At 43.5% G+C, this 19,540-nt stretch overlaps 1 protein-coding gene across 4 annotated transcripts in view; it reads right to left on the minus strand.

The window, feature by feature from the left end:
- Positions 1–460: 460 nt before the first annotated feature.
- ABCA3 (ATP binding cassette subfamily A member 3) overlaps positions 461–19,540 on the minus strand; it is a 96,388-nt gene continuing 77,308 nt past the window's right edge. For all 4 annotated transcript variants that reach the window (XM_056533608.1, XM_056533607.1, XM_056533610.1 and 1 more), the window contains exons 21-31: positions 18,355–18,559; positions 17,043–17,262; positions 15,589–15,750; positions 9,656–9,813; positions 9,389–9,523; positions 7,388–7,582; positions 7,120–7,307; positions 6,722–6,892; positions 5,584–5,768; positions 4,747–4,820; positions 461–2,249 (exon numbers count right to left, since the gene is read on the minus strand). In XM_056533608.1, the coding sequence (XP_056389583.1) occupies positions 2,118–2,249; positions 4,747–4,820; positions 5,584–5,768; positions 6,722–6,892; positions 7,120–7,307; positions 7,388–7,582; positions 9,389–9,523; positions 9,656–9,813; positions 15,589–15,750; positions 17,043–17,262; positions 18,355–18,559 (1,825 nt within the window). In that variant the 3' untranslated portion in view covers positions 461–2,117. The remainder of the gene's footprint in view (positions 2,250–4,746; positions 4,821–5,583; positions 5,769–6,721; positions 6,893–7,119; positions 7,308–7,387; positions 7,583–9,388; positions 9,524–9,655; positions 9,814–15,588; positions 15,751–17,042; positions 17,263–18,354; positions 18,560–19,540) is intronic.

A 19,540-nucleotide genomic window follows, 5' to 3' on the forward strand; every position in this document is an offset into this window, starting at 1 on the left:
CAGCGTATTTGACGCTGCGCAAAATTTATGGCAACAGCGGGAAATACGCTGCGTATTCCTTGCTCACTATACACACAGGGCTTTCTGGCAGCAGCCCTATGTGTATAGTGAGTTTTGGAGGCGGAGCCGCGTGTCAGACACGCCGGCACTCGGCTCCGCCTCTAAAACTCACAATACACATAGGGCTGCTGCCGGAAAGCCCTGTGTGTATAGTGAGCAAGGAATACGCAGCGTATTTCCCGCTGTTGCCATAAATTTTGCGCAGCGTCAAATACGCTGCGTATACGCCCTGTGGGAACGCACCCTAAGAGTGTATGTGCACTTTTGTAACGGTAACCATTTCTATTTTGCTGGATAAAACTCCATTGACCGCAGTGGAAAAAAAAAAAATAATAACCTGAGAATGTCCTGTCCTTGGTTTAATGGCATCAGGATGCTTTGTGTTTTTTCCATAAAATAAATTATACAAAGTCGGTGTCTTTCAAAAGAGCAGCATAAATAAGATTTATTGAGTTTTTACAATCAAACGTCTGCTTGGAGCAGTCAAAAATGTGTTCCAAGGACTAAGGGACCGGACAGAGCACCACACACATTGTTTCCCTGGCTCTTCACACAAGAACACAAGCTTTGGGGTTAGTTTCGCAACAAGGGTCATATTGGTGCCGACCATGCAGAGCTGTCCATACGGAGCATATACATTCACTTCAGCCTTCTGATCTTTAAGACTAAAAGGATAATATGTTAAAGGGGTACTCCACTGCCCCAGTGTTCGGAACATTTTGTTACGAACGCTGGGTATGAGCTGCGGGGGTCGTGAGGTCACGGTCATGCCCCCTCAATGCAAGTCTATGGGAGGGGGGCATGGCGGCTGCCATGCCCACTCAATGCAAGTCTATGGGAGGGGGGCGTGGCAGCTGCCACGCCCCCCCTCCCATAGACTTACATTGAGGGGACGTGATGGCACAACCCCGGCAGCTCGCACCCAGCGTTTGTAACAAAATGTTCCGAACGCTGGGGCAGTGGAGTACCCCTTTAAGTATTACTCCCTAGATCAGTGTTATCCAACCTGTGGCCCTCCGGCGGCAACAGAACTACAACGCCCACCTTGGGCTGTCAGAGCATGATGGGAGATGTAATTCTGCAACTGCTGGAGAGCCACAGTACAGGGAACACTCCCCTAGCTTGAAGTTGACATTCCTTAAAGCTCCTGGTACCGCCGTCTGGGCACTCGGCGGAGCTAGAAGGCACTGCGGGTGTAGAGCTACCAGTCCTTAATGGTAAGACAGCAGTTGCATTGACAAGTCCATTGTTTAATACCTTAATTCCCTTATATATCGAGCTCCCTTTAAATGTCCATTATTTAAAAAAAAAATTTGCATTCCATTCCAGCAGTAAAACAATTTTGGGTGGGGGGAAGGGGGGGGGGGTGACCTTACAATCATCAGGTAGTAGATCCATCGGTGCCTCATATGTCTAGTGTGCAGTAGTCAGTGGTAAATCCAGATTTCAGTGCAGACATTCCCAGGCTAGAAGGACGGAAGTAAAACGAGAGTCTAAAAGCAGTGTTTCCCAACCAGGGTGCCTCCAGCTGTTGCAAAACTTTTTTGGAATACAAAATTACTCACAATATCAGAGTAGTGATCTCTGGCTGTTGCAAAACTACAACTCCCAGCATGCCCGGACAGCCTTCGGCTGTCCGGGCATGCTGGGAGCTGTAGTTTTGCAACAGCTGGAGGAACCCTGGTTGGAAAACACTGCAGTGGGGAGGAGGTTGATGTTCATATAATGAACTTAGATGGAGGCACTGAAGGAGATTGGTCATCATCGTAGGATAAAGCTGGTTACAAAGTCCAGCATTCAATGGGGCCAGGATCATTATGGACGGATATTTCTCACAATGAAATGGTTAGACGGACGTGGACATCTTGGCTCTTCTACTAAGGAATGTGCAAGTCCTGGCTAGACGGCAAAAGTAGAAGCCGTGGACGGAGAAAGTGGTACGGAGGGCAAACCGTGGACGGAACAGTAGTAGACAGTCCATCCGCGCCATAGTGTCTGCAGTCCATGGAGATCTCTCACAGCAATCTCTGTGGTTCTTCCGGAGTATCTAAGTTCTTCTATACCACGACCACCTCGGGTGGCTGCTGGAAATGGCTGAAGCTCAGGAAGACTTGCTCCAGTGAGATCTGACTCACGCAGTAATCCTCAAGATTAAACTTCTCTTTGGCTTTTTCTAAGGTTCCGAACACCTGAAACGGATGGAAAAGAAGGAGAAAAATAAATAAATAAAAATAATAATATTAATCAGAAACCAGAACAAAACACACACAGGGGTCTGGATCTTGGTAAACAGCCACAATGGCGGCACACACTGGAGAGACTGCATTCACGGCGGCGTCAAATGGGCATCGTGCTAGAAGTTAAAGGGGTATTCCAGGAACTTTTTTTTTATATAATCGACTGGCTCCAGAAAGTTAAACAAAACTTTAACTTAAATGACTTCTATTAAAAAAATCTTAATCCTTCCAATAATTATCAGCTGCTGAAGTTGAGTTGTCATTTTCTGTCTGGCAACAGCGCTCTCTGCTGACATCTCTGCTTGTCTCGGGAACTGCACAGAGTAGAAGAGGTTTGCTATGGGGATTTGCTTCTACTCTGGACCGTTCCCGAGACACGTGTCATCAGAGAGCACTTGGACAGAAAAGAACAACTCAACTTCAGCAGCTCATAAGTACTGAAAGGATTAGGATTTTTTTTTTAATAGAAGTAATTTACAAATCTGTTTAACTTTCTAGAGCCAGTTGATATATATATATATATAAGTTTTTTTTTCTTACCTGGATAACCCCTTTAATGCTGGATTAGTGGTTGGATGCAGAAGGAACGACAGAGGTTAAAGGGGTACTCCGCCCCTAAACATCTTATCCCCTGTCCAAAGCATAGGAGATAAGATGTGTGACCAGCAGCGGAACCCACGCGATGTCCCGTGTTCGTTTAGAGCATCAGGTTTAGCGCTGGAGGCTCATGACGTCACGAGCCTCCAGCATAATCACGAGGGGGCGTGGCAGACCCCTGCAGCGTGCACACAGCGTTCGGAACTAAATGTTCTGAATGCTGGCCAGTGGAGTACCCCTTTAAAAAAGCACAAATGCAAAAATAATAAAAAGGCTATATAGCACAGAATAGGTTATTATTAGAGATGAGCGAACTTACAGTAAATTCAATTCATCACGAACTTCTCGGCTCGGCTGTTGATGACTTTTCCTGCATAAATTAGGTCAGCTTTCAGGTGCTCCGGTGGCTGGAAAGGGTGGATACAGTCCTAGGAAAGAGTCTCCAGCCCACCAGAGCACCTGAAAGCTGAACTAATTTATGCAGGATAAGTTATCAACTGCTGAGCCGAGAAGTTCGTGACGAATCGAATTTACTGTAAGTTCGCTCATCTCTAGTTATTATGAGAGAATATGGGATCTTGTGTATATTTTATGCACAATTATTATAGGTGACGAGTTATTTATCGGTTGTCTGAACTGTAGTATCCTATTTCCCCTCTGATATGGTTTCCTAATGCAACCTACATTTACCAAGATGCTTTTGGCTTTGCCGAAACTGAGGGAGTGGAGTCTCATCAATGCACTTGCTCCGAACAATGATTGAAGCAAGTGAATTCCCATAACTCACAGAGTCTCAGTGTATTCCTATGAGAAGCAGTGTTATCCTGTCGTCTTGTGAGTTTTTGGAATACAAAATTACTCACAATATCAGAGAGTTGTAGTTTTGCAACAGCTGGAGGCACACTGGCCTAAACATTAGGAGTATGCAGACTGTCACAATATGGAGAGAACATAGGAACAGAGAGCAATATCTCTCTATATATCTCTATCTCTATATATATATATTTCTATCTATCTCTATCTATCTATATATATCTATCTCTATCTATCTCTATCTATATATATATCTATCTCTATATATCTCTATCTATCTATATACATATCTCTATCTCTCTATCTATCTCTCTATCTATCTATATATATATATCTCTATCTATCTATATATATATCTCTATCTATCTAAATATATATCTCTATCTATCTCTATCTCTAGAGATAGACCAAGTGTGCTGCTGCCATTTTCTTTTTTTACATGTTTTGTACTTGCCACAGCAGCGTGCACCCGTGTATTGGGTTTAGGTGCTGGCTACATTTTCAGTTTTTTTTCTTTGCTGTGCAAATTTGGGGGGAGTGGCTCCCTCTGTAGCCGTGCATCCCCTCCCCTATTTTCACAGGAGGTGGTTTGGATCGTTAGTGGATCCAACATGTCACCCAGCCTGAGGTAGGTGAGTGTTTAGGGACCCATCCGATAAGAGGCCACCTCCGCGTGGTGGATGGGGGACACGTTTTGATCAAAAAGTGCGCTAAGAGCCTCCATTTTGTTGACCAAGTGTGCTGCTGCCATTTTCTTTTTTTACATGTTCTATCTCTATCTCTAGCTATCTATATCTATATCTCTATCTATCTATATCTATATCTATATCTCTATCTATCTCTATCTCTATCTACCTATCTATCTCTACCTATCTCTATCTATTTATATATCTCTATCTATCTATTTATATCTCTATCTATATATAGCTCTATCTATCTATCTATCTATCTATCTATCTATCCATACACACAAACACATCTATATATCTATCTATAGTGCACATGATAAGAAGAAGACAGGATTAATAGATTCTCTTACCTGTGCCCAACTCAGGTTCTGGTTTGTTATATGGTAATGGACCATACCCTGGTGCTCGTGTTTAAGCTGGCTACCTGCATGAGACAAGAAAACATCCACCCCTGGTTACAAAATGATCTGTCACAGGCAGCGCCACCTTCAGGGCAAAACCGAACGTTTCTGGGGCCCAACTAAATCAGGGGTCCACGTGCCAGCTCATCCATGAGAGAAGCAGTCAAAATATTTAGCAGCTTTGCAGGAGAGGCTTCTGTCTTAGGCTGTATTCACACACCGTTTTTGCAATACAGTTCCTGTATACGTTTCCAATTTGAAAACCGTACAGAACCGTATTGAAAACCGTATGCATTGACTATACATTGAAAACCGTATGCCAAACGATGCATCAGGTTGTGTCCGTTTTGCATCCTGTACGGTTTTGTCTGTTTTTTTCCCGTACCAAAACCATAGCCTACCACGGGTCCGGGTGAAAAACCATATACGTTTTTTTTAACATGGGAGTCAATGGGAACCGTAGAGAACCGTGTATGTGTGTACGGTTCCATCCGGTTTGCACATACTGTTTTTTTTCTTGGAATTTCAATCAAACAAGTGAAACTTTATTCATAAATGAGTGAAAAGTTAAAAACTTATACGTTTTTTTCTTAAAAAACAGATGCAACCGGACATCATTTTTCAAACCGTATACGGGTTACAGTTTAGTCCGGTTTTGAGGAATCAGTTTTTCATAAAAAACCTGATACGGGAACTGTATTGCAAAAACGTGGTGTGAATGCAGCCTCAGTACCTTCCAGTATTGTTCTCATGACCACACTGCACTTATACTATGAACTCACTAACCTGGGAAGACTGTCTCCACGAAATCTTTGAAGGCAACCAGATCATCTCCACCTCTAGAAGTCTTGGCTAGTAGTGTGTATCCACTACCAAATTTGCATTTCAGGTGCTGAGGACTGCCGAGGCACTTGAGCTGACCATTTACCATGATGGCGAGTCGCGTGCAGAGAGCTTCACACTCCTCCATGCTGGAAGACATTAGGTGGTTAGGGAGAGGACTTCTGAAGAATTTCCATTGTATATATATATACAGTGCTCCCTCAAGTTACAATATTAATCGGTTCCAGGACAACCATTGTATGTTGAGACCATAACTCTATGGAAACCTGGTAAATTGTTCTGAAGCCCCCAAAACGTCATCCAAAAATAGGAAAAAGTGAGGATTAAAGAAAAATAAGGCGATAACTAATATAGATAAAGCAAATCCTTACATATAAAAGTAAGAAAGATCTGCTGGGAGCTGTAATCACTGTCTATGTAGAGGACAGGAGCTTCTTCAGGGTCCTGTACAGTACACAGTGTCCTAAAAAAAGTAACATGGAGCTGCCCTCACCTGGTGTCCAAAGGAGCAGCTAACCCTGGTACAGGTAAAGTGTCCAGAACATGTAATACCTCCCTGTACTGTAGGGGGCGCTACCAGACACCAGTCAGTGCATGGACTTCCGTAATACAGGTAAAGAGTACAGAACATGTAATACCTCCCTGTACTGTAGGGGGCGCTACCAGACACCAGTCAGTGCATACACTTCAGTAATACAGGTGTTTTACCAGTGAATGCCCATTCTGATTGGTCAGTTCTTCCGGCCATTGACACGTTTCACAGATCTGGACTGTCCGTACACTGTATGTTGAGTCTGGTTTCAAGTTACAATGGTCCAGAAAAGACCACTGTATGTTGAAACTATTGTATGTTGAGGGATCACTGTATATATATATATATATATATATATATATATATATATATATATATATATATAATATAAATATATATATATATATATATATATATATATATATATACACACATATATATATAAAATATGCAATGGAAATATATTATATATATTATATATATATATATATATATATATATATATATATATATATATATATATATATATATATTTGGATTACATCTCACCTATGTGAAGTAATGATCACAGCCTTCCCGCTCTCTCGTGTTCTGGTCACTGCATCCCACAGTAATCTCCGAGCCACTGGGTCCATTCCAGTAGATGGTTCATCCATGAAGATGACTGGCGGACCACCAATCAAAGCAATTCCGGCACTGAGCTTCCTCTTGTTTCCTCCACTGGGAAATAGGGGACAGAATAAGCCATATTCTCAACATCAGTGGTTCCTAACCTGTGTGCCTCCAGCTGTTGCAAAACTACAACTCCCAGCATGCCCGGACAGCCAAAGGCATGCTGGGAGTTGTAGTTTTGCAACAGCTGGAGGCACCCCGGTTGGGAAACACTGCTCAACATAATATTAAAGAAACCAAACATGTGGGACCCCCCCCGGCAGTCGCCTACTCACCTGTATGCCCTCACTAGTTTATTAGCATGAGCTTCCAGGAGGAGCCCCCGCAGCATGTTCTCTACACAGCTATTGATGTACATCTCAGGGACCCCCCGCAGACGAGCATACATGCACAGGGTTTCTCGGCCAGTCATATGCTCCAGTAAGGGGTCAAACTGTGGACAATAGCCGATCCGCTGCTGGGCCTTAAAAAGCCAATGAAAGTTTCATAAGATAAGGAGTAAAAGCAGACTGACCGATCCATGTTTTGGTGTCTCCCAGTTACCTTCTTTGTGTTCTGCAGGATGCTGTAGCCATCGATGTAGGCGTCCCCAGAGCTGACGCTTTCGTCTCCTGTCAGCATTCGGAATGTGGTGGTCTTACCAGCTCCATTAAAACCAAGCAAACCAAAGCATTCTTCACGACCCACAGCCAGAGATATGCGGTCCACCGCGAGAAGTAGAGCCCGGCGGCCATAGACCTTCAAAATAAAATAAAAATATACAATTAAAGGAGTATTCCATCTACCAACACATATCACTTTTCATATATGTGAATATATATATATATATATATATATATATATATATATATATATATATGAAGAGATAGCAAGAATACTCACCGCTGCTCCATACACCTCCCTAGTTCATAATATCTTAGTTTAACTACATGGTCAATGGCGTAAAGAAGAAGCGCCCCCCCAAATTAGCAAAACTGAATTTTTTTTATTTTATTTTTTAACAATTTCACCTCCCAAATATTTTAATTTATGTTATGGAAAAATGAAGGAAGTCATTACAAAGTACCACTGGTCCCACAATGAAAAAAACAAAAGTGCAAAAACGAAAATTGGAAAGGTCCTTAAAGGGGTACTCAAACATATATATTTTTTTTTTAAATCAACTGCTGCCAGAAAGTTAAACAGATTTGTAAATTACTTCTTAATTTAAAAATCTTAATCCTTCCAGTACTTATCAGCTACTGTTTACTACATAGAAAGTTCTTTTCTGTTTGAATTTCCTTTTTGTCTGTCCACAGTGCTCTCTGCTGACACTTCTGTCCATGTCAGGAACTGTCCAGAGCAGCATAGGTTTGCTATGGGGATTTGCCCCTACACTGGACAGTTCCTGATATGGACAGACAAAAAGGAAATTCAAATAGAAAAGAACTTTCTCGGTAGTAAACAGCAGCTGATAAGTACTGGAAGGATTAAGATTTTTTAATAGAAGTCATTTACAAATCTGTTTAACTTTCTGGCACCAGTTGATTTAAAATAAAGTGTTTTCCATCAGAGAACCGCTTAAAGGGGTACTCCACCCCTAGACATCTTATCCCCTATCCAAAGGATAGGGGATATGATGTCAGATCGCCGCGGTCCCGCTGCTGGGGACCCCGGGGATCGCCGCTGCAGCACCCCGCTATCATTACTGCACAGAGCGAGATCGATCTGCACGTAATGACGGACAATACAGGGGCCGGAGCATCGTTACGTCACAGCTCCGCCCCTCGTGACGTCACGGCCCGCCCCTTTCAATACAAGTCTATGTGAGGGGGTGTGGCAGTCGTCACGCCCCCTGCCATAGACTTGCATTAAGGGGACGGGCCGTGATGTCATGAGGGGCGGAGCCATGACGTCACGCTGCTCCGGCCCCTGTATCGCCCGTCATTACGCACAGAGCGAACTCGCTCTGTGCAGTAATGATAGCACAGTGCCGCAGCGGCGATTCCCGGGGTCCCCAGCAGCGGGACCGCAGCGTACTGACATCTTATCCCCTATCCTTTGGATAGGGGATAAGATGCCAGGGGCGGAGTACCCCTTTAAAGGGCTTAGGCTTCAAGGATGGACAATGTATGGAATGTGGCCTTTAGATACAGGTCTGATAAAAAGAAGTCACTTAGAAAAGTCATATAAATATGAGAGGTTGCCACGCCCCCTCCCATAGACTTTTATAAAGGGGGCGGGGCCGTGACATTTCGATACTCCCGCCCCTGTATCGCCAGTCATCAGACACAGAGACAAATTCGCTCCGGGCACCAGATGACAGGGGTGCTGCAGGAGAGATTGCAGGGGTCCCCAGCGGCGGCCCCCTGCAATCAGACATCTTATCCCCATCCTTTGGATAGTGGATAAGAGGTCTAGGGGCGGAGTACTCCTTTAATCCAAACTTTGGATGCACCAACTAATGATGGTCATAGGGGAAGGGTTGGTGGTCTTAGGGGTAGAGCCCCCTTCACCCCACCACATATCATACTTTTATGACCAGTCCCATTTCCTATAACTAACCTTGCTGAGTTCTCGGATGACCAACGGGCTACCAAGTCCAGACAGCTGCTCCACTGGAGACTCCAACACCTTCTTCCTCTCATCGGCCACGTCCCGGTCCTCCGAAGGACCCACTGGAGACTCCGGCAGTGAAGACTGAAAAGATGAAGACAGCAAAGGTTATAGAAGGGTGTGTGACCTGATGTCATAGGAAACTCAACAATGGCTTTCAGATTAGAACTACAGATCACCACTCATTAAAGCCTCCACCCTTCCCAGATTTCGTACCCAGCTCTGGCGTCTGCACCGAAACAGCTGGCAGAGGACTTGGCTCTCGATAATAAAGAGAAGGCAAAGGAAGGTCAAGCCCTGAACGGCCATGGATGTCAGGTAGCGCCCCACTCCTGGCGCAGAGAAGGAGTAATAGTTGGTTTGATAGGTGATATCTGGAAAGGACAAATAGAGGTAAACATAAGAGACAGCAGGGAATGTCATAGACAGCAATGAGTCCAGTGTTTACCAACCTGGGTGCCTCCAGCTGTTGCAAAACTACAACTCCCAGCATGCCCGGACAGCCTTCTGGCTTAGACAATGAACATAGCATCTTATAAGTGGAAACCCTTGTGTTAGTAAGGAGCCATCACTGCGTTCCGCTACCCTAAGTGACCTCTCCTGATTTATGGTCACTGCTATGTGGTTGGGAGACTTTTGCCCCAATGGTATGGACAATTTAAAGAGATACTCCGATGGAAAACTTTTTTTTTCTTTAAATCCACTGGTGCCAGAAAGTTAAACAGATTTGTCAATGACTTCTGTAAAAAAAAAAAAATCTTAATCCTTCCAGTACTTATTAGCTGCTGAATACTACAGGAGGAAATTATTTTCTTTTTAGAACACAGAGCTCTCTGCTGACATCACGACCACAGTGCTCTCTGATGACATCTCTGTTCATTTTAGGAACTGTCCAGAGCAGCATATGTTTGCTATGGGGATTTTCTCCTACTCTGGACAGTTCTTAAAATGGACAGAGGTGTCAGCAGAGAGCTCTGTGTTCCAAAAAGAAAAGAATTTCCTCTGATGTATTAAGCAGTACTAATAAGTACTGGAAGGATTAAGATTTTTTTAACAGAAGTAATTTACAAATCTTTTTAACTTTCTGGCACCAGTTGATAAAAAAAAAAATATATATTTTTTTTAATTAATGTGGATAGACATCACTGTATAGGCAGGTGTTTCCCAACCAGGGTACCTCCAGTTGTAGCAAAACTACAACTCCCAGCATGCCCGGACAGCCTTTGGATAAGAGAAGGATGGGGCATTCGGATTTCAACATACCTGAGCATTTTGTTCTCAACAGTGATAAGCCACCACCAGAGGTGTCTAAAAGTGGCTTATTTTCCTCTCCCTATTATAAACATGTGCACGCTCAAGCGAGCTGAGAATACATGTATATGAGTGTAAAATGGATGTAGTCATCCTCAATGAGCATTTAAAGGGGTTGTCCCATCTCGGGCATTTATGGCATATCCACAGCCAAGTGAACTGTTTTATGCATTCTGTACAACACACTTCGGGGATGTGGGATTCCTATTGCCAGACGCCCAGGACATGCAGTTCTGGGTGCCGGGCAGGTGAATTTTTCCGGCCCTTAGCCCGGTTTCGGGCCAGCAGGGCTGAACCTGACGACCGGACCTCAGCAGTCTGTATGGATTTCAGTAGCCGGGGGCCGCTGCTAATAGCCAGCATGCGGCGATTGCCACGGTTGGCTATAAACCCTTTAGATCGCTGCCGCCAAAGCTGACAGCGGCGTCTAAAGGGACATGTGAATGCTCCCTGGTGGGCTAGTGGGCACGAGGAGGGGGCGATCCACTATAGAGGTAGCAGGAGGGCTTACCTCCGATACCCTGGTGTTCGTGGCTCTGTCATTGATAGATCCTGGCTGGACTAGGCTCTATCAATGGAGTGCAGAGCACACAGATCAATGGAGTTCAATAGAACTCTATTGATCTGTATGAGGAATCTAATGATTTCTCCTAAAAGTCTAATAAAGTGTAAAAAATAAAAATAAATAAAAACGTTTTAATAAAAGTTTAAAAGACACACATTAACCCCTTCCATGTTAAAAGTTCAAATCACCCCCTTTTCCTATATAAAACATGTAAACATAATTAAAAAAAAAACATATTTAGTATCGGTGCGTGCATAATTGTACGAACTATTAAAATATAATATTATTTATCCCATACGGTAAATAATATAAATGTCAAAAAAAAAGAAAAAAAAAAAAAAAAAAAACCACAGAATTGCAAATTGTATAATTTCCCAGAACAAAAAAGTAAAAAAGCAATTAAAAAGTCAGATCAATACCAAAACGGTACCGATACAAAAAACAGATTATGGCACAAAAAATGAGCCCTCATACAGCCCGGTGTGCAAAAAAATTTTTTTTTTAAAGCTAGAGGGGTCAGGGGTCAAAAAATAGCTATTAAAAAATTTGAAAAAGTTCTGAATTTTCTTTTTTTTAATTAGTAAAACATGACGGAAACTATAGAAATCTGGTATCGCTGTAATCAGGCGCCTAAAGTATCAAAACAACATGTTAGGTCAACCACAAGGTAAATGGCGTAGAAAAGAAAACCACCAAATTTGCTAAATTATCTTTTACTATTTCAATTTCACTTCACTGATTATATATATATTTTTTGGGTTCGGAGAATGTGCTATTGAAAAATTAATTAGTCAAGTTTCTGACTATAGCTAAAGACAATTATCTGTCCCAAATGGTGCCGGGCCCGACCAGAGGGGGCGCCCTACTAGACTTAATATTAACCAACAGACCTGACAGAGTAACTAATGTGCAAGTAGAAGGACACCTAGGAAATAGTGATCATAATATAATACATTATTACTTGTTCTTCAATAAGGGAATCTCTCTAGGGGCCACAAAAACAATGAACTTTAGGAAGGAAAAGTTTGACCAACTCAGAAAAGCCCTTAACAATATAAAATGGGATAATGTCCTCAAAAACAAGAATACTGACACTAAATGGGAGACTTTTAAAAATATCTTAAACTCTCACTGTAAGATGTATATACCTTATGGGAATAAAAGGGTCAGAAATAAAAGAAAACCAATATGGATGAATAAAAATGTTAAGGAGACAATAAATGAAAAAAATAAAGCATTTAAACTACTAAAAGAGGACGGAAGTGAAGAAGCATTAAAAAGCTATAGAGAAAAATGTAAAATATGTAAAAAACAGATAAAAGCCGCAAAAATAGAGACAGAAAGACTCATTGCCAAAAAGAGTAAAACTAACCCCAAAATGTTTTTTAACTATATAAATAGCAAAAAGGTCAAAAATGAAAGTGTAGGCCCTTTAAAAAATGATGAGGAAGAAATTATAAACGGGGATCAGGAAAAAGCAAATATATTAAACAAATTCTTCTCCACTGTATTCCCCGAGGAAAATGAAATGCCAGGTGAAACAGTGTGATAAGGTAAACTCCCCAGTACAGCTCACCTGTCTAACCCAGGAAGAAGTACAGGTCACCTGTCAAACCCAGGAAGAAGTACAGTGCCGCCTACAAAAAATCTAAATAGACAAATCACAAGGTCCCGATGGCATTCACCCCCGTGTTCTAAAGGAATTAAGTAATGTAATAGACAGACCCCTATTTTTAATATTCATGGACTCTATACTAACAGGAACTGTTCCCCAGGACTGGCGCATGGCAAATGTGCTGCCAATATTTAAAAAGGGGACAAAAGGTGACCCTGGGAATTATAGGCCTGTTAGTTTAATCTCCGTTGTATGTAAATTGTTTGAGGGTTTCCTAAGAGATGCTATTTTGGAGTATCTTGATAAAAATAAATGTATGACCCCATATCAGCATGGCTTTATGAGGGATCGGTCCTGTCAAACTAACCTGATCAGCTTTTATGAGGAGGTGAGCTCCAGACTGGACCAGGGAGAATCGCTGGATGTCGCATACCTGGATTTTTCAAAAGCATTTGATACGGTGCCACATAAAAGATTGGTGCATAAAATGAGAGGGATTGGGCTGGGGAAGAATGTGTGTAAGTGGGTAAGTAACTGGCTCAGTGATAGGAAACAGAGGGTGGTTATTAATACTTATTCTGATTGGGTGACTGTTACTAGTGGGGACCACAGGGGTCAGTCTTGGGTCCTGTTCTATTTAATATATTCATTAATGACCTTGTAGAGGGGTTTAATAGTAAAGTAGCAATCTTTGCAGATGATACTAAACTCTGTAAAGCAGTAAACACAATAGAGGACAGTGCACTGTTACAAATGGATCTGGATAGGTTGGAGGATTGGGCTGGGAAGTGGCAGAAGAGGTTCAAGGTAATGCACATGGGGAGGAAAAATCCGGGCTGGGATTATGTATTAAATGGGAGAACACTTGGGACGACTGACATGGAAAAGGACTTTAGTTAACAGTAAATTTAGCTGTAGTGACCAGAGTCGGGCAGCTGCTGCCAAGGCAAATAAAATCATGGGGGGCATCAATAGGGGCATAGATGCCCATGACAAGGAAATAATTCTACCGCTGTACAAATCACTAGTCAGACCACACATGGAATACTGTGTACAGTACTGGGCACCAGTGTACAAGAAAGATACAGTGGAGCTGGAGAGGGTTCAAAGACGGGCAACCAGGGTAATACGGGGAATGGGAGGACTACAGTACCCAGAAAGATTATCAGAATTAGGGTTATTTAGTTTAGAAAAAAGAAGGCTTAGGGAGACCTAATAACTATGTATAAATATATCAGGGGACAGTACAGAGATCTCTCCCATGATCTTATACCCTGGACTGTATCTATAACAAGGGGGCATCCTCTACGTCTAGAGGAAAGAAGGTTTCTACACCAGCACAGACGGGGTTCTTTACTGTAAGAGCAGTGAAACTGTGGAATTCTCTCCCGGAGGAGGTGGTCATGGTGAACTCTGTAAAAGAATTTAAAAGGGGTCTGGATGCATTTTTGGAGAGTAAGAACATTACAGGTTATGTATACTAGATTTATAGGGACAGAACGTTGATCCAGGGATTTATTCTGATGCCATATTTGGAGTCGGGAAGGAATTTTTACCTCTAGTATGAGGGTTTTTTGCCTTCCTCTGGATAAACTCAGTAGGGACTCATTAGGGATATAGATTGAACTTGATGGACCCCGGTCTTTTTTCAACCTTATGAACTATGTTACTATCATTATAGTAGGTAGTTATGGTTATTATAGGGCGAGGAGGAAAAAAACGAGAGTGTAAAAGTGAAAACTGGTCCGGACAAGCGGATCATCATGAAGTACATTTTTCTCCGTTTTAGTCCCGTGGACAAGTAGTTTTTTTTAATTAAATTTCTACACTCCTGCACTTTGAGGGAGATATATAAAAAAACGGTACTCTGCCGAAAAACATCTTATCCCCTATCCAAAGGATAGGGGATAAGATGTCTGATCGCGGGGGTCCCACCACTGGGGACCCCCACAATCTCCGGAGCGGCACCCCAGAAATCCGTGCACGGAGTGAACTCCGCTCTGTGCCAGATGACTGGCGATACAGCCGCCACGCCCACGCCATTCATGTCTATGGGAGGAGGCGTGACGGCTACCTACTAGCCATCATGTCTCCTCCCATAGACAAAAATGGAGGGGGGCGTGGTGTGACGTCACGATTGTGGAAGCTCCAAGCTCCCGTGCTCTGGACGACGCTGCTGCCGGCCCGGAGATCGCGGGGGTCCCCAGCGGCAGGACGCCTGCGATCAGACATCTTATCTCCTATACTTTGGACAGGGGATAAGATGTTTTTCGGCGTAGTACCCCTTTGACGACAATCGCGTAGATCGGTGCTCGTTTACAAGATCTGACATTCATGCGGGCAGGGCTGCCTGAAAAAGATAGATCGATCATTTGGGCATTTGCTGATGCCGTTCTTGGACTAACATGACGATGTTCATCCAACAAGCTGCACATGGAGATATCGGCCTATAATGGCCCATATAATAGGGCCCTCAGACTAAACAGTCTAAGAACTATCCATATTTATCACAGTGGCTCATTCTTATTTAAAAATCTGGCGCATCTTAAGACCAACAAGTCCTAGATGGCTCCAATCTACACAAGCTGCAGATGGCGGCCTGCTGAGATCACTCTGACATAGATTATACTCGATGATAGATAGCGGCAAGTTACTCACTCAGTTTCTTGCAGACAATGTCGGAAAGCGGTAAAAAAGAAGTGCAGAATTCCAGGAAGTGGTAGTTTTGGTAGAAGTCGCTGAACGATCGCCCCAAGCAATAATTTGGGAGCACTAAGAATACAAGGTCCAGGGTGTGAGAAAGGTCCACTAAGCCCAGGGCTGCAAAAAAACATAGACAGTCATGATAAAGAGGAGAAAACACAAAAAGTCAAAGATCAGCTGATCAGTACAGGTTTGCCAGTAGCAAAGGATTGTAGTAATTAATACATGAAGCAATTAAATGGACAACCATACTTTAGAGCAGTGTTTACCAACCAGGGTGCCTCCAGCTGTTGCAAAACTACAACCCCCGGCATGCCCGGACAGCCTTCGGCTGTCCGGGCATGCTGGGAGTTGTAGTTTTGCAACAGCTGGAGACACCCTGGTTGGAAAACATTGTCATAGATTGTCACCTTGAGGCAGCCGTAGACTCTCTGCTAAAACAGAGAGAATACAGTGGTCCCTCAAGTTACAATATTAATCTGTTCCAGCACAGCCATTGTATGTTGAAACCATTGTATGTTGAGACCAGAACTCTATGGAAACCTGGTAATTGGTTCTGAAGCCTCCAAAATGTCATCCAAAAATAGGAAAAAGTGAGGATTAAAGAAAAATAAGCAGATAACTAATACAGATAAAGCAAATCCTTACATATAAAAGTAATAAAGATCTGCTGGGAGCTGTAAATCACTGTCCATGTCAGTGTTTCCCAAGCAGGGAGCCTCCAGCTGTTGAAAAACTACAACTCCCAGCATGCCCGGACAGCCTTTGGCTGTCCGGGCATGCTGGGAGTTGTAGTTTTGCAACAGCTGGGGGTACCCTGCTTGCTAAAACGCTGGTCTATGTAGAGGACAGGAGCTTCTTCGGGCTCCTGTACAGTACACAAAGTGTCCCAAAAAAGTAACATGGAGTCGCCCTCACCTGGTGTCCAAAGGAGCAGCTAACCCTGGGACAGGTAAAGAGTACAGAACATGTAATACCTCCTGTACTGTAGGGGGCACTTCCAGACACCAGTCAGTGCATACGCTTCAGTAATACAGGGGTTTCACCAGTGAATGCCCATTCTGATTGGTCAGTTCTTCCGGCCATTGTCACATTTCACAGATCTGGACTGTCTGTAGCATTGTATGTTGAGTCTGGTTTCAACTTACAATGGTCTAGAATAGAACATTGTATGTTGAAACAATTGTATGTTGAGGCCATTGTAAGTTGAGGGATCACTGTACCAAGCAAAGAAACCCCTCTATAACATCCACTAGAGGCTGTGCATTTTGGGGCAACTCCTATAAGTCTTGTCCTATATTCATTTAATGCTATTGTATCAGAAAGTTCTGCATCATCTCCTATGTACATTGTAGACTGGCAATAATGTGAAATACTAAGCACATCAATAGGACCGTCTATGTTCCTACCTGGAATGCTCATGATAGTGACTGATAAGAAGCTGGCAGTGCCCGACAGAATGTTGAAGATAGTGAGGCGGGTGTAGGCGGTGGCAGTGGAGGTGAAGAGAAAGCTGAACAGGTACATAAGGGGAATAACGGCCCAGCCGTACAGGAGTAACATCAGCATCACGTCCACCAGGTGGTGATCGTCCGTATACGCGCGCACGCCGAAGGCCTGGAACACCACCTGTAGGTATGAGGAGGTCCATAATGGTTATAGAGGTCTATATGAGAAGAGGGAAGAGGAGAGTAGAGGTGAGAAGAGGGAAGAGAAGAGTAGAGGTGAGAAGAGGGAAGAGGAGAGGAGAGAAGAGGAGAGTAGAGGTGAGAAGAGGGAAGAGGAGGGGGATAGAGGTTATAGGAGTCTATATGAGAAGAGGAGGGGGATAGAGGTTATAGGAGTCTATATGAGAAGAGGAGGGGATAGAGGTTATATGAGTCTATATGAGAAGAAAGAGGAGGGGGATAGAGGTTATATAAGTCTATATGAGAAGAGGAGGGGATAGAGGTTATAGGAGTCTATATGAGAAGAGGAGGGGGATAGAGGTTATATAAGTCTATATGAGAAGAAAGAGGAGGGGGATAGAGGTTATATAAGTCTATATGAGAAGAAAGAGGAGGGGGATAGAGGTTATATAAGTCTATATGAGAAGAAAGAGGAGGGGGATAGAGGTTATATAAGTCTATGTGAGAAGAAAGAGGAGGGGGATAGAGGTTATATAAGTCTATGTGAGAAGAGGAGGGGGATAGAGGTTATAGGAGTCTATATGAGAAGAGGAGGGGGATAGAGGTTATATAAGTCTATATGAGAAGAAAGAGGAGGGGGATAGAGGTTATAGGAGTCTATATGAGAAGAGGAGGGGGATAGAGGTTATAGGAGTCTATATGAGAAGAAAGAGGAGGGGGATAGAGGTTATATAAGTCTATATGAGAAGAGGAGGGGGATAGAGGTTATATAAGTCTATATGAGAAGAGGAGGGGGATAGAGGTTATAGGAGTCTATATGAGAAGAGGAGGGGGATAGAGGTTATAGGAGTCTATATGAGAAGAAAGAGGAGGGGGATAGAGGTTATATAAGTCTATATGAGAAGAGGAGGGGGATAGAGGTTATATAAGTCTATATGAGAAGAGGAGGGGGATAGAGGTTATAGGAGTCTATATGAGAAGAGGAGGGGGATAGAGGTTATAGGAGTCTATATGAGAAGAAAGAGGAGGGGGATAGAGGTTATAGGAGTCTATAACATTCAGTAAAATAGAATATAATGCATTGGTCACTTACCAGCATGAACGCACATGGGATAAGGAAGTTAAGTAAATCCCAGGTGAGCGCTGACAGCCAGTAACTGAAGGACGACGCTCCGCTCACAAACTGCACGTGCTTAGACTTCACTGCCCTCTCCCCAACAAGTAACAAGGAGAACGTGCTAGCCAGGGAGGCCATTCCGTATAGAAGATTAACAGCAATGGCAAATCCTGTCTGACCTCTGCAAAAGACAACAAAAGCATTTATTAAGTGTAGTGCATTGCATATATTCGGAAAAAAACCTTTCCATATTCCCTACTATGTGTCTGCATTACAGCACCACACTCTATTACAGTGTTTCCCAACCAGGGTGCCTCCAGCTGTTGCAAAACTACAACTCCCAGCATGCCCGGACAGCCAAAGGCTGTCCGGGCATGCTGGGAGTTGTAGTTTTGCAACAGCTGGAGGCACCCTGATTGGGAAACGCTGCTCTTTTAGCAAGAGCAACAAGGTAGTAGTGGTAGTAGGTAATAGTGGTAATAGTGGATACTTCCACCACTAGGGGGAGCTCACTGCATGTAGATTTTTACAACTCAACTTTACTACTGTAGATGTAAATGTCCAAATGAAGTTAGCTCCCCCTAGTGGTAACATCATGAAGCCATGTTTGTAACAGTAAGGCTATGTTCACACTTCAGAATGTCAGCGCTCACATGACCAGCAACAATAAATATGCAAATTGAGCCAGCGGGCCCGCCTCCAGCACGCAGTTCACAGAAGATAGAAGGAGGAACATATCTCTGGACTGAAGGTACGTATTGGAGTCCGTGACCCCTCTTCGGGCTCCTGTTTACCCGCACTATGACCCAGTCTATTGGATTTGATGTGGGTGAACAGGATGACCATTTAACCCTGTAAGGACCAGGCCCATTTTAGCCTTAAAGGGGTAGTCCAGTGGTGAAAAACTTATCCCCTATACAAAGGATAGGGGATAAGTTTGAGATTGAGGGGGGTCCGACTGCTGGGGCCCCCTGCGATCTCTCTGTACGGGGGCCAGGCTCTCCGGCCAGATAGCGGGTGTCGACCTCCGCACGAAGCGGCGGCCGACACGCCCCCTCAATACATCTCTATGGCAGAGCCGGAGATTGCCGAAGGCAGCGCTTCAGCTCTGCCATAGAGTTGTATTGAGGGGGCGTGTCGGCCGCCACTTCGTGCGGAGGTC

This window comes from Hyla sarda, chromosome 8 (genome assembly GCF_029499605.1).
Source record: "Hyla sarda isolate aHylSar1 chromosome 8, aHylSar1.hap1, whole genome shotgun sequence".
NCBI lineage: Eukaryota > Metazoa > Chordata > Amphibia > Anura > Hylidae > Hyla > Hyla sarda.